At 40.8% G+C, this 24179-nt stretch overlaps 1 protein-coding gene across 1 annotated transcript in view; it reads left to right on the top strand.

Annotated features, from left to right (window-relative positions):
• The window catches only part of VWA8 (von Willebrand factor A domain containing 8), a 373132-nt gene that overhangs the window by 222500 nt on the left and 126453 nt on the right, over positions 1-24179 (top strand). Inside the window, exons 30-35 of the mRNA XM_052649893.1 lie at positions 570-680; positions 1586-1650; positions 4095-4220; positions 5721-5830; positions 6453-6607; positions 13203-13398. Coding sequence (XP_052505853.1) covers positions 570-680; positions 1586-1650; positions 4095-4220; positions 5721-5830; positions 6453-6607; positions 13203-13398 — 763 coding nt within the window. The remainder of the gene's footprint in view (positions 1-569; positions 681-1585; positions 1651-4094; positions 4221-5720; positions 5831-6452; positions 6608-13202; positions 13399-24179) is intronic.

Below are 24179 nucleotides of genomic sequence, written 5' to 3'. Positions count from 1 at the left end.
AAGGACTCTCAAGAGTCTTCTCCAGCACCATGATTCCTCAGGCCACACAACTAATAGCATAGCCCCTCTCATCATCAGACAATTGAATGCATAGTGTAAAAGAGTTTTTCAACATGCTTTTTTTTTTTGTAAATCACTTAAAAATTTTTTAATTGGAAGATAATTGCTTCACAATGTTGTGTTGGTTTAACTGCACATTCTTTAAGTGTAATTTTGATAAAAGTAAACAGACTTTTAAAAATGATCAAATGTCTTAATTTCCTCCTTAATACATAACAACCCAGAGTCATGGTTAAACCTAGCCTATATTTACAAGGGGATGGTTTTAAGATAAAATCGTCAAAGAAGAAAGTCTGCCTTACATAATTAAAAATATCCTCATTAAACCATGTAAGTCTTTAAATTCTGTACTGTGGAAAATCACTTAGTGTTTTTATGGAGTCGTTTAAATATTTCAGTATTGTCATCTTACCTTTGGTTTATTTATCACTAAATACCCTTTATTTCCAGGCTGCCAAGAGACTGCTGCTTTAAAAAAAAAAAAAAAAAGCTATTCTCTTTATTTCCAGAGCAATGTCATCCTGTTGCTGGATCCTGCTAGCCAAGCCCTTCACCGTCTCATCCTACCTTCAGAAGAATTTACAATGAAGAAAACTTCCTGGTGGAACAAGGAGGAAGCTGTAAGGAATACCCAACCTGCCCAGTAAATTGCCAAGGATTTTCTGTAGCTTTCTCACTGTAAACATGCATGCCTGCCCCTCCCTTGCGGCACCTTTTATTTGCTATAATGCACAAAAGAATTCTTATTAGGCACTTGTGAATTTTAATATGATACAAGTAGGTAGATATAGATACACGTATAAGTAAGTATCAGTGTTCTCTTTGGATCCATCACAGGAACATTTGAATGAATAGTCATAGGACATCATGAGCCATTTGAGTGTGATATTCAGAACAAATCCCTAATCATGCAGACACTTTAACCTGCTTTCCAGTTCTGTGTTTATGTTTTGGATTTATGTAATGAACCTATGAGTGCAACATCTGGTTGTATTTACAAGATAAATAAATATTTTAGCTTAATAAACTAGTAATTAAACATTTTGGCCAACCCCAGGGAGTCTATTCTGCCATTCAGGAAAAGGTAATGGATATAAAACAAGACTTACCCTCTGCCCTGGACAACATAGCATGCTTATAGGTCTTAAAATGCCATGATAAAAAGAGAGATTTTAAATGTCATAAATAGATCCAAATCGAAGAAACAAAGTATTTCCTATGTATTCATGCTATGGTACAAACATCACAGTTAATCACCAGATAGCATGTTTATTTCTAACCAGCATTTGGCATTATTTTTTTAAATATTATCCTAAAAATGTTTTAGTACATAGTTCACAGTGAATTTTAAAATATATTTTAATGCATGTTACCGTAAGAGTCTTGGAACAGATGAAGAGGGGTAGCTTCTCAGAGAATTATATGTTTTACATATTGAACAACTTTATTTAAGGAAAAGCAGCTGAAGAGACGTGACTGCATCCAACACAGTTAATGTGAATATTTTGTTTTTTCTTGTCTTTAGGAAACTTACAAAATGTGTAAAGAGTTTTCACACAAAAACTGGCTAGTGTTCTACAAAGAAAAAGGGTGAGTTTTTTTCTGTAGAGGGTTTAAACTGGGATTCTTCTTCTGTCCATTCTCTTTCCTCCTTTAATTTTACTGTCTGCTAAGAGTTCCAAAGAATAGCAAGGAGAGATAAGAAAGCCTTCCTCAGTGAGCAATCCAAAGAAATAGAGGAAAACAACAGAATGGGAAAGACTAGAGATCTCAAGAAAATTAGAGATCCCAAGAGAACATTTCATGCAAAGATGAGCTCAATAAAGGACAGAAATGGTATGGAACTAACAGAAGCAGAAGATATTAAGAAGAGGTGGCAACAACACACAGAAGAACTGTACAAAAAAGAGCTTCACAACCCAGATAATCACGATGGTGTGACCACTCACCTAGAGCCAGACATCCTGGAATATGAAGTCAAGTGGGCCTTAGAAAGCATCACTACGAACAAAGCTAGTGGAGGTAATGAAGTTCCAGGTGAGCTATTTCAAATCCTGAAAGATGATGCTGTGAAAGTGCTGCACTCAATATGCCAGCAAATTTGGAAAACTCAGCAGTGGCCACAGGACTGGAAAAGGTCAGTTTTCATTCCAATTCCAAAGAAAGGCAATGCCAAAGAATGCTCAAACTACCACACAATTGCACTCATCTCACACACTAGGAAAGTAATGCTCAAAATTCTCCAAGCCAGGCTTCAGCAATACGTGAACCGTGAACTTGCAGATGTTCAAGCTGGTTTTAGAAAAGGCAGAGCAACCAGAGATCAAATTGCCAACATCCGCTGGATCATGGAAAAAGCAAGAGAGTTTCAGAAAAACATCTATTTCTGCTTTATTGACTATGCCAAAGCCTTTGACTGTGTGGATCACAATAAACTGTGGAAAATTCTGAAAGAGATGGGAATACCAGACCACCTAACCTGCCTCTTGAGAAACCTATATGCAGGTCAGGAAGCAACAGTTAGAACTAGACATGGAACAACAGACTGGTTCCAAATCGGAAAAAGAGTCCGTCAAGGCTGTATATTGTCACCCTGCTTATTTAACTTATATGCAGAGTACATCATGAGAAACACTGGACTGGAAGAAGCACAAGCTGGAACCAAGATTGCCGGGCGAAATATCAATAACCTCAGATATGCAGATGACACCACCGTTATGGCAGAAAGTGAAGAGGAACTAAAAAGCCTCTTGATGAAAGTGAAAGAGGAGAGTGAAAAAGTTGGCTTAAAGCTCAACATTCAGAAAACAGATCATGGCATCTGGTCCCATCACTTCATGGGAAATAGATGGGGAAACAGTGTAAACAGTGTCAGATTTCATTTTGGGGGGCTCCAGAATCACTGCAGATGGTGACTGCAGCCATGAAATTAAAAGACGCTTACTCCTTGGAAGGAAAGTTATGACCAACCTGGATAGCGTATTCAAAAGCAGAGACATTACTTTGCCAACAAAGGTTCATCTAGTCAAGGCTATGGTTTTTCCTGTGGTCATGTATGGATGTGAGAGTTGGACTGTGAAGAAAGCTGAGCGCTGAAGAATTGATGCCTTTGAACTGTGGTGTGTTCACTGGAAGGACTGATGTTGAAGCTGAAACTCTGATACTTTGGCCACCTGATGCAAAGAGCTGACTCATTGGAAAAGACTCTGATGCTGGGAGGGATTGGGGGCAGGAGGAGAAGGGGATGACAGAGGATGATATGGCTGGATGGCATCACCGAATCGATGGACATGAGTCTGAGCAAACTCTGGGAGTTGGTAATGGACATGGAGGCCTGGCGTGCTGCGATTCATGGGGTCGCAAAGAGTTGGACACAACTGAGCGACTGAACTGAACTGAACTGAAGTTGCTTCAGTCGTGTCTGACCTTGTGCGACCCTGTGGACCGTAACCCACCAGGCTCCTCTGTCCATGGGATTTCCCAGGAAAGAATACTGGAGTAGGTTGCCATTCCTTTCTCCAGGCGACCTTCCTGACCCAGGGATCGAACCTGAGTCTCTGTGTCTCCTGCGTTGGCAGCCAGGTGCTTTGCTCTGGCTTATTGGAAACTCATGTAACCAAATTAGTATTATTTTATTCTAGAAGTACCTTATCCCACATTGCAGAACATTGAAAACACACATAAAAAAACAGTGCTCATAATTACATACACAATCACTGCTAGCATGGTGGCTGTCACATCCCATTTTTAGATCTTATGCAAGCCTTTACATAGTTTAGTGTTTTATATCTCTATTTTCTCAATTAACATTTTTCTATGTTATCATCTAATCTTAAAAATATTGTTTTTAGGGTTTTGTAATATATCATGATTCCCAACCCAGGAATCGAACCCAGGTCTCCTGCACTGCAGGCAGATTCCTTACCATCTGAGCCACCAGGGACACCCAATATATCATGATTATGCTATGGTTACTCAACCAATATCCTCACCTTTCCTTTCACAGAGTTTTCTTTTTCTTTTCTTTTTTTCAGGAACACCCTGGCTGTGCTGGATGTTCTAGAAGGGCGAACTCACACCATCTCGCTTCCCATCAACCTCCAGATGGTTTTTCTTGTAGCAGAAGACAAATGGCTTCTAGTGGAGAGTAAAACAAATCAGTGAGTAGATCTCCACGGTACCTCATGGAGTGTGCTCAGTTTTCCAGCATCCTTATATATAGCTCTATCTTCCTGTGTCTGTGTTTTAACATTTCTGCATTTGGCAGGTGAAACTTTGAAGAGGAGGGGAGGGGAAATTTTAAATGTCACTTAAAGGTCGCTTCATAGTTTAATTTTAAAAGTTTGTTTTAGATGATGACCTTGAAATTAACAGTAAAAGCATAATGACTTTTACAATATTTTATATTTATCCATCTTTCTTTGGGCTTTTTCCTATTAGCGCATTGAGCATTTCACTGTATTCTCTGTATTCTTGCCAGTACTTCAAAATAGATTTTCCGATCATCTTTTCTTCAAAGGGCCACACAGTCTCCATTCAAATGCCGTTGATTTTCGGAACTTCGCAGATTGCACCCCTGAGAAGTTTCTTCTTCGCTTCCTCTTGCCTGCTCCTACTTGGTTATCTTTATGTTTTGTGTTGCCTCCTCCACTGGGCTGGACACTTCTTGATGACAGGACTTTCTGTGCACTTGGCGTAACTAGGGTGCGCAGTAAGTCTTGAGTGCTCCCTCATGCATCACTTCTGCTGGCTCCATGCAGACTTTCTGCTCCTCTGCTGACAAGAAGTGTCCTGATGCAAAAGATTCCTGGCTATTTATACATCCCTATTTTGGCAATTATACGAATAAATAAAGCAAGGGAATTGTAGCAGTGCGGGCTTCTGTCCCTTGTTGTTTAGTCAACTAAGTCGCGTCCAACTCTTTGTGACCCTAAGGACTGTATCTTGCCAGGCTCCTCTTTCCACGGGAGTTCCCAGGCAAGAATGCTGGAGTGGGTTGCCATTTCCTTCTCCAAGGGATCTTCCTGTCCCAGGGCTTAAATCCTCGTCTCCTGCATTGCAGGCAGATGGTTACTGCTGAGCCACCAGAGAAGCCGGTACCTAGTCACAGATTTGAGGCCGGGTTCCCTCTTACTGGCTGATAAGTCATATTAATAGCAGGCTCCATGATGGTATGGAGTGTCTCTTTCGAGTTGGTTTCTTAATTTTCTTTTTTTTTTTTGCTAGCCTTTCCTCTTATAGGAAGCGTTAGGTTTTCAGTTCACATTTATGACTGCATTGTTGTTATGCACTCTTGTTTATACAGGCAAACGGAGAATGGGGCAACAGCGGATGAGATGGCCAGATAGCATCACCGACTCAGGGGACGTGAATCTGAGCAAACCTCAGGAGGCAGTGGAGGACAGAGGAGCCTGGCGGCCTTCAGTCCGTGGGGTCACAAAGAGTCGGGCAAGGCTTAGCCACTGAGCAACAGCAACAGCTTTATACAGCGTTAAGAAGTTATTTTTAAATTCATGATAAAACTCTGAAACTGCAAAGTATACTCACAGTATGAAAAAGAGGCCCTGGGAGGGAAAAACTCTGATTTTTCCTAGTCTGGTCTCACAGTTATGAGAAAAGGAAAGACCGTTCATTCACTTAGGTGTTTTGTTTGTTTACAGGAAGTATCTTTTAACTACACCTGCACACATAGAATCTAAGGACAGCGGGGTTTGCCAGTTGTATGTGTTGAGAGAGGAGCTTCCTAGCCCAGGGTTTGGAGTCATGCAAGGTAAATGTTGTGCTCTGTGTGTATGTGGCTGTGCAGGTGCCTGCTTGATTGCATACGCTCCTCTAGGACCGTTTCAATACAATCATATCAACATATGTTACCTTTATACAGAAGAGAAAACTTAGTCACTGCCCTAGAAACAGTAAGGAAGAATCCATCATCTTTTAAGTTCTGTCTTTGCATATTTTTGACAAGTCAGAATGTTTATATGTATGTAGGTTCCAAGTCTATTTTAGGACTGCATCATTTCTTTTTAACACAGAACATCAGAATTTCTACTTTATTCATCACAGATTTTGGGGGTGGTGTGCAAAGTACTTAAGGAAAAAAAAAATCTAAAATATACCATTGCTAACCAACCAGGTCAGTTTTACCTCTTTCTGCAGTACTGTTAATATTAATCTTGATTGCTAATAAAAATTTGAATTCCGTAAATGAGAAGATACCAAGATGTGAAAACTGAGTCTTCTCAGACAAAAAGCCATGAGTGTAATTGAAAGCATTTTCCCTTTTTTAATTTATGCTTTTCTGTTTGAGTTGGTGAGAATGAAATCTTGCAAAAATTAATTCCTGGAGCAGTTTAGGGGCATATGGTGTTTAATGTTTCTCTGATACTTTTCAGAAACAGACCGCAGCATACCTCATACAATTTCAAGTGATCAACTGTCATCTGAAAATCTGAGTTTAGCTGTGGGACAAAAGATTGCCTCTCCAAACCGAATTCTCTCAGATAAGAATAGTTATGCTACAATTGTTGTTGGTTTCCCAGATCTCATGGTAAGCTTAAATTTTTTAAATTATTGAAGAACTATTTCTTCCCCTCACTTTGACCTAAGCTTTATAAACCTATTTGAGGGTAATTAAAAGTGTAATGATTTTTTGGTAAACATTTCAGATCAACATTCATTTTCGAGACCAGTCATTTAAAAATGCGTTCTGTATGGGTTCATTGCTTTTTAAAAGTTAACATTTCAAGTGTAATGCAACTATATAATTTAGTAAAGGAAAACTAATATTCTTCATACATGAGAGTTCATGGGGCAGATATATACGTAACCTACTGACAGTCACTTTATATCCTGTCAAGAGGGACTATTTGAGACTAACGAGATAACATTTCTTCTAGAACTTTTAAGGGGAAATATGTTGAACCTCATTACTGTAGATGAAATTTTTCAACACTCATGAATACCATTCACTTTCCTCTGAGTTTTGCTCTGACTTATATCTTTGCAGCATCCAGCTTATACTATAATGCTGGTAGTCTCAATTTAATTTGCTTTTCAGTGGATCCTTCTGCTATTATTTACTATTATCTGTAAAGAAGGGGCTGTTTGTAGTCGACTTCAAGTAAAACAGGCACCATCTTCCCCTGAAGGAAATGTGAGAAGATAAAATAGAAAGGTTATTTCAGTCCAAGTTGCCATCTAATAACCTTAGATGTAGCTCTGTGTGTTTGATTAAGTATTTAATTTTCATAATTTTCTTTGTAGCTTTTAGGCAGAGTGATAGAATCACTTAAAGATAAAATATTGGCTCTGCTTAATAGTACACCAGTCTCGCATATCTCAAAATTTTCATGTGATTAATGAATGATGAGTACTTCAGGGTTTAAGACTTTTGAAATCCAAAACCCAGTGGATAATATGTGGCTTAGGACTTTGCCATATGTCTGCCTAATTATCAAGCAAAAAACATTTGCTGTGGATTATATAACTGAAAATGAAACATGTTGTTGGAATACAACAGGCTTGATTAAATGAAGAGCTGTGTTTAATATGCTTGCTACAAATGCTTGCTGGGGTCAGTAGAGAAAATACTGGATCTGCTTTTCTGAAGGTGGAACTGTTTTAAAAAATTGATCTTTTGATTGAAGAAATTGACATAGAAATATAATGTCACTGTAAAAAGGTAAGAAAGCTGAGTATAAGGTAATGTTTGTATTGACCCTCTAGAAATCCTTTGTAGATTATAGGCTAGAAGGTTAAGTCGCTCAGTCATGTCCGACTCTGTGACCGCGTAGACTGTAGCCCACCAGGCTCCTCCATCCATGGCATTCTCCAGGCAAGAATACTAGAGTGGGTTGCCATTTCCTTTTCCAGGGGATCTTCCTGACCCAGGGATCAAACCCAAGTCTCCTGCATTGCGGGCAGATGCTTTAACCTCTGAGCCACCAGCTAGAGACCTTGTTAAATTAAAAGCTCTATTCCCTGTATTTAGTACCCACCATATAGGAGATGTTCATGAATTTTTGTTTAATGAAGGATTAGAGTCAGTTAGACAACCTTTCAGCCTTTTATGAGAGCAGTCATATTTTTGAGACCCCAATACAAGCCAGGCATTGTACTATTCTAAACCCTTTCATACATGATCATTAATTTTCATGACAATTCCACAAGGTTTTATAGATGAAACAGTAAAAACAGAGAGGATCTATTCCCCCAGGCCACAGAGATATTGAGTAAGGAAGCTGTGATTTGAGCTCAAGAATGACTGGCCTTCAACCTCATGTCTTTTTATACCACAGTATCTTTCTGCCTTGATGTGATTTTCATTTGATTCCTCATAAAACTATCAACAAAAAGGGTATGTCTCTCATTAACATTTTGCAGCATTATCAGAGGCACCTGAATTATTGTAAACTTATTATAATTTTCTTATCCTACTACCAAATGGCCACAGAAATCTTTAGCAAGTGTCTTAGTGAATCTTAAAAGTGAAATGTTAAAAGCATTCCTTTTAATATCAAGAATATGACAAGGATACCCATTACCACCACTTCTACTCAACATTGAGCATCTTAGACATGATCCATTAAAAAATTTTAATAAATTGAATTTCATCAAAATTAAAAGCTTCCACTCTGTAAAAAGACACTGTGAGGAGAATTAAAAAACGGTCTACAGGCTGGGAGAAAATATTGGCAAATCACATATCCAACAAAGGACTATTATCCAAAATACATAAAGATTTCTTAAAACTCAAGAGTGACAAAACAAATAATCTAGTATAAAAAATGAGCAAAGGGAGGACCTGTGTGAGGTGTCAGAGGTCAGAGCCTGAGCAGGTGAAAAAGATATCCGTAGTGGGGGAGGGAGGGACAACTGGTGATGGGAGTCAGGTCCCGCCAGGATGAAGATGGCATCACCATGAAGGGGCAGGCTGGTGTGGAATGCAGGGGGCCCAGTAAGGCGAAGACTTCACTGATGCATGAATGTAGCTCAGTGTGGGCTATAAGGACCAAGCAGAGTGCGGGGGGGCATTTGCCTGGAAGAGGAAGTTAGTGGTGGAGATAGGAGCTAACTGTGTTAAAGATAATGAAGTCTAGGTTTCTCACTGTGTGAGAAGGGAGTTACAGATGCAGTGGGAAAGAAAACTAGAATGAATCCTGTAGTGGTTGGTTAGGAACTGGATGTATCTGAGTGGACTCATGGTTTTCAGTATGTTTTAAGTAGATATAAAAATAAAATTGGAAGTAAATATATATTTTTTAAATGGGCAAAAGACTTGAACAGACTCTTTACTACAGAGGATAAATGGATGGTAATTGAGTATATAAAAAGATGTTCATTAGTCATTAGGGAAATGCAAATTAAAATCACGATGAGATAGTACTACTACCCTGCTGCCTATTAGAATAGCTAAAATTAAAAAAAAAATTAATACCCACAATACCAAGTACCAAGTATTATGCATAAGAAAGTCCCACTAACTCAGTGGTTAATTAGTCCCACTAAGTCAGTGATAAAGAATCCGCCTGCCGATGCAGGAGACGCTGGAAATGCAAGTTGGATCCCTGAGTTGGGAAGATACCCTGGAGAAGGAAATAGCAACCCACTCCAGTATTCTTGCCTGGAGAATCTGTGGACAGAGGAGCCTGGTGGGCTACAGTCTATGGGTTCGCAAAGAGTCAGACATCACTGAAGGACTAAGTGCCAGGATATACCAAGTACTGACAAGGATGCAGTGCAAATCAACTCTCTCTTTATGGAAGAGAAAGGGCAGACAGTAAGGCCTTTCCAGAGAAGAGCCAGAATAAAAGGCAGAGGCACTTGCCCTACTAAATTTCAAGGCTTATTATAAAACTTCAGTAACTAAGTAGTATTGGCCATAGGAATAGAAAAATACACAGTGGACCAGAATGCAAAGCCTAGACATAGATGGATCCATACATAGACGGAACTGATTTCCCATACCAGTGCTCATCAGTGGGCAAAGGCTAATGATATTTGGACAGTTACTCTCCATGGGCAAAAAAGGATGAGCATGGAGCACAGCCTCATACCACTTACAAAAATATTTCCTTAGGCATTAAGGAATTAAAAGTGAAAGGAAAAACCTCAAAATGTTTAGCAAATGCATAGGAGAATATCTTTTAGAGTAGATAAGGATAAATATATGGTAAAAAACTTAAACTAAAGCAAGAGGGACTTGCCTGGTGGTCCAGTGATTAAGAATGCGCCTTGCAATGCAGTGGATGAGGGTTCAAGCCTTGGTCAGGGAATTAAGATCCCACATGCCGCGGAGCTATTGAGCCCATGAGCTCTTGAGCCTGTGTACAACTTGAGAGTCCTTTAACCACAGCAGAGGATCCTGAGTGGGACAATAAGACCTGACAAAGCCAAATGAATAGATACATTTTGAAAAAAATTAAGTAAAGCAAGAGAAAAAAATAATAAAAAAATTCCAGGAGAGTTAATGTCTAGGAGAGATGAAAGAGACATGATTGGGAAGGGGGCCTCCAAGGGGCTTGAAAAATACTGATAATACTATTCCTTATGCCAGTTAGTAGATGCACTCAGCATTTTCCATTTAAAATAGTTATTTATTTACTTGTAGTTATTTAAATTAACTATACTGTTGTGCCAAGTGACAAATAGTGACAAAAAGATTCAAGACATTAGATCTGACAGAGTGCCTGAAGAACTATGGATGGAGGTTCAGGACATTGCCCATGAGGCAGTGATCAAGACCATCCCCAAGAAAAAGAAATGCAAAAAGGCAAAAGGGCTGTCTGAGGAGGGCTTACAAAAAGCTGAGAAAAGAAGAGAAGCAAAACACAAAGGAGAAAAGGAAAGAGATACCATCTGAATGCAGAGTTTCAAAGAATAGCAAGAAGAGATAACAAAGCCTTCCTCAGTGATCAATCCAAAGAAATAGAGGAAAACAATAGAATGGGAAAGACTAGAGATCTCTTCAAGAAAATTATACATACCAAGGGAACATTTCATGCAAAGATGGGCACAATAAAGGACAGAAATGGTATGGACCTAATAGAAGCAGGAGATATTAACAGGTGGCAAGAATACACAGAAGAACTATACAAAAAAGATCTTCATGACCCAGATAACCACAATGATGTGATCACTCACCTAGAGCCAGACATCCTGGAATATGAAGTCAAGTGAGACTTTCTTAGAAAGCATCGCTATGAACAAAGCTAGTGGAGGTGATGGAATTGCAGTTGAGCTACTTCAAATCCTCAAAGACGATGCTGTGAAAGTGCTGCACTCAATATGCCAGCAAATTTGGAAAACTCAGCAGTGGCCACAGGACGAGAAAAGGTCAGTTTTCATTCCAATCCCTAGAAAGGCAATCCCAAAGAATGCTCAGACTACCACACAGTTGCACTCATCTCACACGCTAGCAAAGTAATGCTCAAAATTCTCCAAGCCAGGCTTCAGCAATACGTGAACTGTGAACTTCCAGATGTTCAAGCTAGATTTAGAAAAGGCAGAGGAATCAGAGATCAAAATGCCAACATCTGTTGGTTCATTGAAAAAGTGACAGAGTTCCAGGAAAACATCTACTTCTGCTTTATTGACTATACCACAGTTTGATCACAACAAACTGGAAAATTCTTCAAGAGATGGGAATACCAGACCACCTTACCTGCCTCCTGAGAAATCTGTATGCAGGTCAAGAAGCAAGAGTAAAAACTGGACATGGAACAACAGACTGGTTCCAAATTGGGAAAGAAGTACATCAAGGCCGTGTATTGTCACCCTGCTTATTTAACTTATATGCAGAATTATATCATGAGGAATGCCGGGCTGGATGAAGCACAAGCTGGAATCAAGATTGCCGGGAGAAACATCAATAACCTCAGATACGCAGATGACACCACCCTTATGGCAGAAAGCAAAAAAGAACTAAAGAGCCTCTTGATGAAAGTGAAAGAGGAGAGTGAAAAAGTTGGCTTAATACTCAACATTCAAAAAACTAAGATCATCACATCCAGTCCCATCACTTCATGGCAAATAGATAGGGAAACAATGGAAACAGTGAGAGACTTTATTTCTCTGGGCTCCAAAATCACTGCAGATGTTGACTGCAGACATGAAATTAAAAGACGCTTGGTCCTTGGAAGAAAAGTTGTGACCAACCTAGACAGCATATTAAAAAGCAGAGACATACTTTGCCAACAAAGGTCCATCTAGTCAAGGCTATGGTTTTTCCAGTGGTCATGTATGGATGTGAGAGTTAGGCCATAAAGAAAGCTGAGCACCGAAGAACTGATGCTTTTGAACTGTGGTGTTAGAGAAGACTCTTGAGAGTCCCTTGGACTGCAAGGAGATCCAACCAGTCAATCCTAAAGGAAATCAGTCCTAAATATTCATTGGAAAGACTGATGCTGAAGCTGAAACTCCAATACTTTGGCCACCTGATGCGAAGAACTGACTCTCTGGAGAAGACCCTGATGCTGGGAAAGACTGAAGACAGGAAGAGAAGGGGACGACAGAGGATGAGATGGTTGGATGGCATCACTGACTCGATGAACATGAATTGAGGCAACTCCAGGAGCTGGTGATGGACAGGAAAGCCTGGCGTGCTGCAGTTCACGGTGCAGTAGTTTAGTCGCAACTAAACAACTGAACTGAACTGATACTGTTGTGCTAAGTCCCTTCAGTCGTGTCCGACTCTTTGCGACCTTATGGACTGTAGCCCCCCAGGCTCCTCTGTCCATGGGATTCTCCAGGCAAGAATACTGAGGTGGGTTGTCATGCCCTCTTCCTGGTAGTCTTCCTGACCTATGGATAGAATCCAAGTCTCTTATGTTGCCTGCATTGGCAGGCAGCTGCTTTACCACTAAGGCCACCTGGGAAGCCCAACTATACTCTTATATTCCCTCGTTTTAGTTATAATTAATTTCAAAATAAAAAATATGTTGTATACTTTACACTTGTCTGAAAATTATGATTATCAATAAAGGAACTATCTTCTGCATTAAGAAACGTTGAAGAATAATTTGATTTTCTTATGTTTGTGAAATATAAGTTTACCACTGGCATCTGTTTAAAGGACTACACTGTAAAAGTTGTGAGTGCAGTTTATAGTACTTCAGTACTTGAATCTCTCTTTGTCCTTTTAGTCACCTAGTGAAGTTTATTCCTGGAAAAGGCCATCATCTTTGAGTAAATCAAGAGTCACTGATACAACTTTCTATGGAGGAAAGAAGAAAAGTGGAACCGCAAAACAGAGCAATTGTGTAACTCTTTTGGATACTAATCAGATAGTCAGGATTTTGCCCCCAGGAGAAGTCCCTCTAAAAGACATCTACCCTAAAGGTAAGAGATTTAACCATTCCTAATTTATCACGTTAGTCAAAGGTAGGTTGGTTTTGATAGGAACATTTAATTTATCATTATCTTTCTTTACTTAAGAATAGTCTAACAGTTTAGTAGCTAAAAAGGCTTACATGTGCTCAGAATGTTTACAGCGCATGACTGTACCCTCTGCTGTTGGAACTCACTGGCACTGCAGTCTATGCAGTAGCCTTACTTAGACCATGTTTTCACAGAGACTTAAGTTATTAGAACATAAGGTGCAGAAAGGTGGTGCTAGTGGTGAGGACCGCATCTGCCAGTGCAGGAGATAGGAGAGGCACGGGTTGGATCCCTGGGTCTGGAAGATCGCCTGGAGGAGGGCATGGCAACCAGCTTCAGTATTCTTGCCTGGAGAATCCCATGGACAGAGGAGCCTGGCGGGCTGCAGAGCATAGGGGTGAAAAGAGTCAGACACGACTGAAGTGTCTGAGCACGCACACACAAGGCATAGAGTATAGGGCCTGACTTTTGGGTGAAACTCCTGTGACTAAAGGCCAGTCTTATTCACTTCCCAGTGCTCTCAAAGTCAGCCTACTTTTCTTACTGCATAACATGTGCCAACTCCTGCACTGCTCAGTTTCCCTTGTAGAAATTCATTTGATCTTCAAAGTCCTGTTCTTTGTACTTTCAAATTTGTATGCCGAGAAACTGATACAGAGAGATGAAATAACTTGCTGAGGGTCACCCCATCAGTGGACAGCAGAGCCCAGAGTTGCACCAGCGTCTTCCAACCCAAGGCCATCACTGTTCTCACTGAACGACGCTGGCTTTCATTGTGAAAGATAGTCATGAATACGGTTGATCATCGAGCCGCTGACTTTCATTTGCATCCTAGTGGCAGTAATATGCTGTCCTGTGTTTACATTCATTGTATTGGTGTGAATTTCATAAATATAACACTAAGCCTGCTGTGATAATCCATCTATTACTGGGTTCAAAAAGTCCTGGTTCTGTGATAATGATACAATTAGTTCTTTCCAAATAAATTGCTATTTCCTTAGAATGTGTTTTTATTAATGCACTGACAATTGCTGTTCAGCGCAGTAGGAATATTCACAAGGTGATCTATAAACACAGAGGAGAGGCTTACAACCCAAGCTCGTGATTCTGAGCTGATTCTTGAAAGATGGAAGGGAATCAGTGAAGCAGTTGTTCCTGAAAGAGAGAGGTCCACACGAAAATGCAGAGGCATGACAGAGTACCACAGGAATGACAAGAACTTCTGTACCAAAATTCAGTGCAGCTCATCACCCAGAAACCTGGGGATCAGCCCTGATACTTCTCCCTCACCCTCCGCATTTATTCCATCATCAGTTGCCATCGCTTTTTGACACAGCCTTTAAAGTGAAAGTCACTCAGTCGTGTCTGACCCTTTCGACCCCGTGGACTATATACAGTCCATGGAATTCTCCAGGCCTGAACACTTTCCCTTCTCCAGAGGATTTCCCCAAACCAGGGATTGAACCCAGGTCTCCCGCATTGCAGACAGATTCTTTACCAGCTGAGCCACCAGGTAAGCTGATCTGATATCCAGCCCCTTCATCTACAGTTCTGTTGCCAACATCCAATATCACCACCATTTTGCACTGTAACACTGCAGTAGCCTGATGACCAAATTCCCTCTTCCTTCTTCCCTTGCTCCCTGCCCCCATTCCCCACACATCAAACAAAGTGTTGTTTTTAAAGTATTTTATTGTTCTTATTTGTTCTTATTAAGGTCCAGTTTCAGTTCAGTCAGTTCAGTCGCTCAGTCGTGTCTGACTCCTTGCGACCCCATGGACTGCAGCACGCCTGGCCTCCCTGTCCATCACCAACTCCCGGAGCTTGCTCAAACTCATGTCCATTGAGTCGGTGATGCCATGCAACCATCTCATCCTCTGTTGTCCCCTTCTTCTCCTGCCTTCAATCTTTCCCAGCATCAGGGTCTTTTCCAGTGAGTCAGTTCTTCGCATCAGGTGGTCAAAGTATTGGAGTTTCAGCTTCAGCATCAGTCCTTCCAGTGAATATTCAGGGTTGATTTCCTTTAGGATGGACTGGCTTGATCTCCTTGCTGTCCAAGGGACTCTCAAGAGTCTTCTCCAACACTATAGTTCAAAAGCATCAATTTTTCGGCACTCAGCTTTCTTTATAGTCCAACTCTCACATCCATACATGACCACTGGAAAAACCATAGCCTTGACTAGATGGACCTTTGTTGGCAAAGTAATGTCTCTGCTTTTTAACATGCTGTCTATGTTGGTCATAACTTTCCTTCCAAGAAGTAAGCGTCTTTTAATTTCATGTCTGCAGTCACCATCTGCAGTGATATTGGAGCTCAAAAAAATAAAGTCTGACACTGTTTCCACTGTTCCCCCATCTATTTCGCATGAAGTGATGGGACTGGATGCCATGATCTTAGTTTTCTGAATGTTGAGCTTTAAGCCAACTTTTTCACTCTCTTCTTTCACTTTCATCAAGAGGCTCTTTAATTCTTCTTCACTTTCTGCCATATGCTGTCTAGGTTGGTCATAGCTTTTCTTCTAAGGAAGAAGCGTCTTTTAATTTCATGGCTGCAGTCACCATCTGCAGTGATTTTGGAGCCCCCCAAAATAAAGTCTCTCACTGCTTCCGTTTTTTCCCCATCTGTCTGCCATGAAGTGATGGGACCAGATGCCATGATCTTAGTTTTCTGAATCTTGAGTATTAAGCCAACTTTTTCACTCTCCTCTTTCACTTTTATCAAGAGGCTCTTTAGCTCTTTTTTGCTTTCTGCCATAAGGGTGGTGTCATCTGCGTATCTGAGGTTATTGATGTTTCTCCCGGCAGTCTTGATTCCAGCTTGTGCTTCATCCAGCCTAGTGTTTCTAATCATGTACTGGGTATAAGTTAAATAAGCAGGGTGACAATATACAGCCTTGATATACTGTAGTCCCCCTCCCAATTTGGAAGCAGTCTGTTGTTCCATGTCCAGTTCTAACTCTTGCTTCTTGACCTGCATACAGATTTTTCAGGAGGCAGGTAAGGTGGTCTGGTATTCCATCTCTTGAAGAATTTTCCACAGTTTGTTGTGATCAAACTGTGGCATAGTCGATAAAGCAGAAGTAAACGTTTTTCTGGAACTCTGTTGCTTTTTTGATGATCCAATACATTCTGGCAATTTGATCTCTGGTCCCTCTGCCTTTTCTAAAACCAGCTTGAACATCACATACTGTTGAGGCCTGGCTTGGAGAATTTTGAGCATGACTTTGCTAGCGTGTGAGATGAGTGCAACTGAACATTCTTTGGCATTGCTTTTCTTTGGGATTGTAATGAAAACTGACCTTTTCCAGTCTTATGGCCACTGCTGAGGTTTCCAAATTTGCTGGCATATTGAGTGCAGCACTTTCATAGCATCATCTTTTAGGATTTGAAATAGCTCAACTGGAATACCATCACCTCCACTAGCTTTGTTCATAGTGATGCTTCCTAAGGCCCACTTGACTTCACATTCCAGGATGTCTGGCTCTAGGTGAGTGATCACACCATCGTGGTTATCTGGGTCATGAAGATCTTTTTGTATAGTTCTTCTGTGTATTCTTGCCACCTCTTCTTAATATCTTCTGCTTCTGTTAGTTCCATACCATTTCTGTCCTTTATTGTGCCTATCTTTGCATGAAATGTTCCCTTGGTATGTATAATTTTCTTGAAGAGATATCTAGTCTTTCCCATTCTGTTGTTGTCCTCTATTTCCTTGCATTGATCACTGAGGAAGGCTTTCTTATCTCTCCTTGCTATTCTTTGGAACTCTGCATTCAAATGACTATATCTTTCCTTTTCTCCTTTGCTTTTCGCTTCTCTTCTTTTCTCAGCTTTTTTTTTTTTTTCCCTCCCAGCTTTCTGTAAGGCCTCCTCAGACAGCCATTTTGCCTTTTTGCATTTCCTTTTCATGGGAATGGTCTTGATCCCTGCCTCCTGTACAGTGTTACATACCTCCATCCATAGTTCATCAGGCAGTCTATCAGATCTAATCCTTTAAATCTATTTCTCACTTCCACTGTATAGTTATAAGGGGTTTGATTTAAGTCATACCTGAAAGATCTAATGGTTTTCCCTACTTTCTTCAATTTAAGTGTGTATTTAGCAATAATGAGTACATGATCTGAGCCACAGTCAGCTCCCAGCCTTGTTTTTGCTGACTGTATAGAGCTTCTCCATCTTTGGTTGCGAAGAATATAATCAGTCTGATTTTGGTGTTGACCATCTGGTGCTGTAAGATCCAGTTTACAAACAGTGAAATTCACTGTTTTGGTGTATAGTGCTGTGAGCTTCACAAACACAGCCAGTTGTGTAGCCATCACCATAACTGACAGTGAACAGCTCCATCTCCCCAAACCTCCCGTATGCCACTCTGCCATTAAGCCCTACCCCCAGCCCCTCACTGATCTGGTTTTCTGCCCTTATTCACTTGCGTTTTTCAGAATGTCACATAGATGGAATCACACAGTACGTGGCACTTCGAGTCTGGTTTCTTTCACTCAATATTATATGTTTGCAAATCATTTATGTTGTATGTACCAGTTGTTTGCTCCTTTTTATTGCTGAATATCTTATTGTGATTTTAATCTGCATTTTCCCTAGTCCCACATGATGTTGAACATCTTTTCATGTCTGTCTTCTTTAGTGAAATGTCTCTTCAGTTCCTTTGCCCACTTTCTGAACTGGGTTACTTGCTTTCTTTTTAATGATTTCTTGAGTACTTGGGTTTATATAGTCTAGATACAAGTCTAATATATCAGATACATGTTTTCTAAACATTTTCTCCCATTTTGGTGACAGGCCCAAATTTCCTGTTTTGTTTTAGAGATTTCATATTTCTAGATTTTACACTTAGATTTATACTCCAGGTTAATGTTTTTAATTAATTTATTTTTAAATTGAAGGATAATTGCTCTACAGAATTGTGTTGCTTTCTGTCAGACCTCAACATGAATCAGCCATAGGTAAACATATGTCCCCTCCCTCTTGAACCTCCCTCTCATCTTCCTCCCCATCCCACCCCTCTAGGTTGATGCAGAGCCCCTCTTTGAGTTCCCTGAGCCATACAGCAAATTCCCGTTGGCTATCTATTTTACATATGGTTATGTAAGTTTCCATGTTACTCTCTCCATACATCTCGCCCTCTCCTCCCCTGTCCCCATGCCCATAAGTCTATTCTCTATGTCTGTTTCTCCACTGCTGCCCTGCAGATAAATTCTTTGGTACCATCTTTCTAGATTCTGTATATATGTGTTAGTATATGATCAAGTTAATTTTCTTTATGGTATAAGGTGTGGATTAAGGCTCATTGTTTTTCATGGAAATAGTCAATTTTTAACCTCATTTACTGAAAAGACTATTCTTTTACCATTAAATTATCTTTGGAGCTCTGTGGAAAAGCAACTGACCACACATGTGTGTTTCTTTCTGTGTTTGCATTTGTATTCAGTTAATCTTTGTGTCTGTCCCCGCGTTAACACCATACTCTCTTATTACAACTTCATAGTTTGTCTTAAAATCAGGTAGTAGAGATCCTTCAGTTTTGTTGGTGGGAATGTGAAGTGAAGTGAAGTCATTCAGTTGTGTCCAATCTTTGTGACCCCATGTACTGTGGCCTACCAGGCTCCTCCATCCATGGGATTTTCCAGGCAAGAGTACTGGAGTGGGTTGCCATTTCCCTCTCCAGGAGATCTTCCCAACCCAGGGATCAAACTGGGTCTCCCGCATTGCAGGCAGACGCTTTACTGTCTGATGCAAAATTACTGAAAGGGAATCAGAGGTAATGGAGTATTCTGACTAAATCAACCTAACAGGATCCCTGCTGCAGGCAGGCCAGGGTGATCAGACTTTATTTGGGAAATGGTAGAGGATCAGGAACTCTGCCAGATATCCAGGTTGAGGTTTCTGGTTAAGGTAACTGAACGTTATTCTTGCTAAAACTGGACAGTGCTCAGATGAACATAGAAGGCCAAAAGTGTGTACCTAATTGAGAGGAGGATTCAGAAAAGCCTGACTAGAGTTTGGTGTGGGGATGAGAAATTTTTCCCTTCTTCCCTTCAGGTTTTTTGATTGGTCTGATAATTAAATTGATGTAAAACAGGTTAACAGGAGGGGAAATAATGCATATGAATGGAAGTTCCACAGAGGTTGTTGTTGTTGTTTAGTCGCTCACTCGTGTCCGACTCTTTACAACCCCCTGAACGGCAGCATGCCAGGCTGTCCTTCACTATCTCCTGGAATCTGCTCGAACTCGTGTTCATTGAACCGATGATGCCATCTACTCATCTGATCCTCTGTCACCCCCTTCTCCTCCTGCCTTCAATCTTTTCCAGCATCAGGGTCTTTTCCAGTGAGTCGATTCTTCATATCAGGTGGCCAAAGTATTGGAGTTTCAGCTTCAGCATCAGTCCTTCCAGTGAATATTCAGGGTTGATTTCCTTTAGGATGGACTGGCTTGATCTCCTTGCTGTCCAAGGGACTCTCAAGAATCTTCTCCAACACACAGTTCAAAAGCATCAGTTCATTGGCACTCAGCCTTCTTTATGGTCCAACTCTCACAGCCATACATGACTACTGGAAAAACCATGGCTCTGACAATATGGAGCTTCATAAGTATATGAAGACTCAAAGGGCATCAGGTATCACATGAATACACTGAGGGTTAGGAAATGGGGTGCTGGCAAGGGAAGTTGTTGTTTAGTCAGTGACTTGTGTCAGATTCTTTTGTGACCCCATGGACTGTAGCCTGCCCACCAGGCTCCTCTGTCCATGGGATTCTCTAGGCAAGAATACTGGAGTGGGTTGCCATTTCCTTCCCCAGGGGACCTTCCTGACCCAGGGATTAAACCTGGGTCTCCTACTTTGGCGGGTGGATTCTTTACCACTGAGCCACCAGGGACTCCCAGGCAGGGGAAGGGGGTGTGTGAAAAAGAGTTAAACTCTCATCGTACATGATGGGAAGTTGATGAATAATGCCTAAGAGTAAAACATCAAGACAGCACCAGAAGGATAAAGGTGAACACCAAAGAAACAGCTTTATCAAGTTGAAAGTATCTCTGGGAGTAGAAAGTGAGGTGTGAGAGGCGTGAAGCTGGGGCTGATGGTTTTTTCTTTCAGCCTCTTTGACTCCTTAATCTGTGAGCCTTTAGGTCTCTGATGATAATTCAAACTAATTTTTTCAAGTAAATACAGTCCAGCCACCTGATTAGCCAGGAACGCATGTGCATAAGCCTTTTATTAAATAAATCAGTAGAAGCTGTAAAGGCTACTCTCCTGGTGGCTTTGACAAAGAGGGTGTAATTCATGGTTGATGCAGATTGGCAGGGCCGGGAGCGGGGGGGGTGCATTTAGTTCTTTCTTCCAATCGTTTTTCCTCTAGTTAAATGTTAGCTTCCCGCCCCCCTTTAAATCATAGGCTTCAGCTCTTTAAACACAAAGTAATGACTCTTAATTGAAAGCAATGCACTGTTGTTTGAACTTTGAATAAATTCAAAGATTTGGTATCACCCCGATTGCAGGGCACACATCAATCTTTGAATCTGTGAACACAGAAGTTCTTGAAACCTAGTCCAATAGGGAGCACATATACATCAAATTGCATTGCTCGAAGGAGTGAATTTTTTATATAATTTCATCTTCCTTCTGAAAATGCTCTCGGTTATTCTGCCCGACAGTTTTTCTCCCCACTCTGCACCTTGATGCTGTGCATCTAAGCTGTCCCCACTGTTTATGGGAACTGTGCTCTGAACACTGTGGCAATGACTTTCCTTTAATCTTTAGGGAACTAATCCCTAAGTGTAATTTATACTTCTCTTCTAAATCCACCTGGATTACAAACGTAATGGAAATTTACTTAACCTCCATTCTCTCTACAGTGTTCAAACATTTAAAATGGATAGACAAGGATTTGGCTAAGTTTGGAGGGAAATCTGGCCATGGTTTTTACTTCCTTAATTCAAACATATATTCTAAATGGATTTATTTTCAAATCCAAAAACTTCACTTCTGATTATTTTTCAAGCCTTACCATTACCACCATCACTGTGCTAAGTCACATCAGTCGTGTCTAACTCTTTGGGACCCTATGGACGTAGCCTGCCAGGCTCCTCTGTCCATGGAATGTCTAGGCAAGAATACTGGAGTGGGTTGCCATGCCCTCCTCCAGGGGATCGGGATCTTTCTGACCCAGCAAACCAGCATCTCTTATGATTCTTACATTGGCAGGCAGGTTCTTTACCACTAGTGCTACCTGGGAAGCAACCTACCACCACCCTTTTAGCCACAAATTGGCTTTTTAGCCACAAATTGCCTTTTCTGATGCATGAAAATACTTCTTAGCATGAAGAAAAAATTCTTGCTTTCTCCTCCTTGAAACAGACCGAGCCACTATTGGATTTTCTCATCCTCTTTATGCCATGGAATTAACTTGCACAGTGGGGGAAGAAAAAAAAAAGCTGTAGGAAAAATGATATTTAAAATAAGTTGGCTTACTTTGCTTTCAGGGGAAGCCTAAAAGCAGTGGTGGTGGTAGCGCAGCTTAATACTACTACTTATGAAAAAGAGCGCATGTAAGTGGCCGGCCAAACGTAACTGATTAGCTAGGCAGAGCTAGTCATCCTAACCACTTCAATAACTGGTCATTTCTGGCAAAGAACCCAGGGTCTATAAATAATTCAACCCACTTCAGTTAGGTCCTAGAGGCAGGAACTGTCAAAAATGATATATGGTGCAAAACTTCGGCCAAGACTGACCTTATATCCCAGGCAGCGTTTCCAGCGCCCGGCAGTGCATGACTTATGATAAGCATACTGGGTTTATACGAATGGCTATCTGGGTATGGCCAATTCAGCCGGGTGGTCCGATTACCACAGTAACTGGCTTTCTTTACCCCCTGCTGTCCCTGGACACTACCTTCCTTTCCTCCTGCCCCTTTATGCCCCCTAGGACCACTTCTTGCCTAGATCCACAGCTCACACAGGACCACAGGGCTATGCTTCCCATCCTGGAATCCTTCCCAAGTTCCTAAAGGCTCACGATATTTTTTTTTTTTTGCTTTTATTTATTTTTAATTGGAGGATAATCACGTTACAATATTGTGTTGGTTTCTGCCATACATCAACGTGAATCAGCCATAGGTATACATGTGTCCCCTTCCTCTTGAACCTCCCTCCCACCCCATCCCACTCCTCTATTTTTCAAAGAAAAGAAAAAAGGGCACTTTCTTCTTTATGCTGTGGGCTCCTCAGACGAGTCAAGAACCATGCACGTCTTTTTCCTCTCTTCCTCAGTGCTTCATGTAGAGATGCTCAACCATGTTTGTTGAATAAATAAGAGAGAAGTTGAGGTTGTCAGGTGGCCATCTTGAAAACTTTCAGTTGCTAACAGGTAATCCAAATGCCAAGTTTCTTATTTTTTTTGGTAAACTACATTGGATAAAATTCAATGTGAACATTCTAGGTTTCTCATTCTAATCAGAAATGTTAATGAGATAATGGAAAAAAGATAGTATCTTCAATAAGTGATGCTGGGACAACTGGACAACTACATGTAAAAGAATGAAATTAGAACATTTCCTAACACCACACACAAAGATAAACTCAAAATGGATTAAAGACCTACATGTAAGACTCCTAGAGGGAAGCATAGACAGAACACTCTTTGACATAAATCACAGCAAGATCCTCTATGACCCACCTGCTAGAGTAATGGAAATAAAAATAAACAAATGGGACCTAATTAAACTTAAAAGCTTTTGCACAATGTAGGAAACTATAAACAAGGTGAAAAGACAACCCTCAGAATGGGAGAAAATAATAGCAAATGGAACAACTGACCAAGGATTAACCTCCAAAATATACAAACAGCTCATGCAGCTCAATACAAGAAAAGCAACCCAATCAAAAAGTGAGCGTAAGACCTAAACAGACAGTTCTCCAAAGAAGACATAAAGATGGCTAGTAAACGCAGGAAAAGACACTCAATATCACTCATTATTAGAGAACTGCAAATCAAAACTACAATGAGGTATCACCTCACACTGGTTAGAATGGCCACCATCAAAAAACTCTATAGACCATAAATCCTGGAGAGGGTATGGGGAAGAGAACCCTCTTGCACTGTTGGTGGGAATGTAAATTGATTCAGCCACCATGAAAAACAGTGTGGAAATTCCTTAAAAAATTAGGAATAAAAGTACCATGTGACCAACAGTCCCACTCTTGTTCGTATACCCTGAGGAAACCATAATTGAAAAAGACAGATAGACCTCAGTGCTCATCGTAGCACTACTTACAATAGCTGGGACATGGAAGCCACCTGGATGTCCACTGACAGATGAATGGGTAAAGAAGGTGCGGTACATATATACAGCAGAAAATGTATGACTCAGCTGTTAAAAGGGATGCATTTGAGTCCATTCTAATGAAGTGGGTGAAACCTAAAGTTTATCATACAGAGTGAAGTAAGTCTGAAAGAGAAAAATACTGTATATTAGCACATATATCAGAGAAGGCAATGGCACCCCACTCCAGTACTCTTGCCTGGAAAATCCCATGGACAGAGGAGCCTGGAAGGCCGCAGTCCATGGGGTCGCTGAGGGTCAGACACAACTGAGTGACTTCACTGTCATGCATTGGAGAAGGAAATGGCAACCCACTCCCGTGTTCTTGCCTGGAAAATCCCAGGGACGTGGGAGCCTGGTGGGCTGCCGTCTATGGGGTCACACAGAGTCGAACACGACTGAAGCGACT

Source organism: Budorcas taxicolor, chromosome 12 (assembly GCF_023091745.1).
Source record: "Budorcas taxicolor isolate Tak-1 chromosome 12, Takin1.1, whole genome shotgun sequence".
Lineage (NCBI taxonomy): Eukaryota > Metazoa > Chordata > Mammalia > Artiodactyla > Bovidae > Budorcas > Budorcas taxicolor.
Note: the sequence above shows the minus strand (reverse complement) of the source record. Positions and strands in the feature narration are given on the sequence as shown.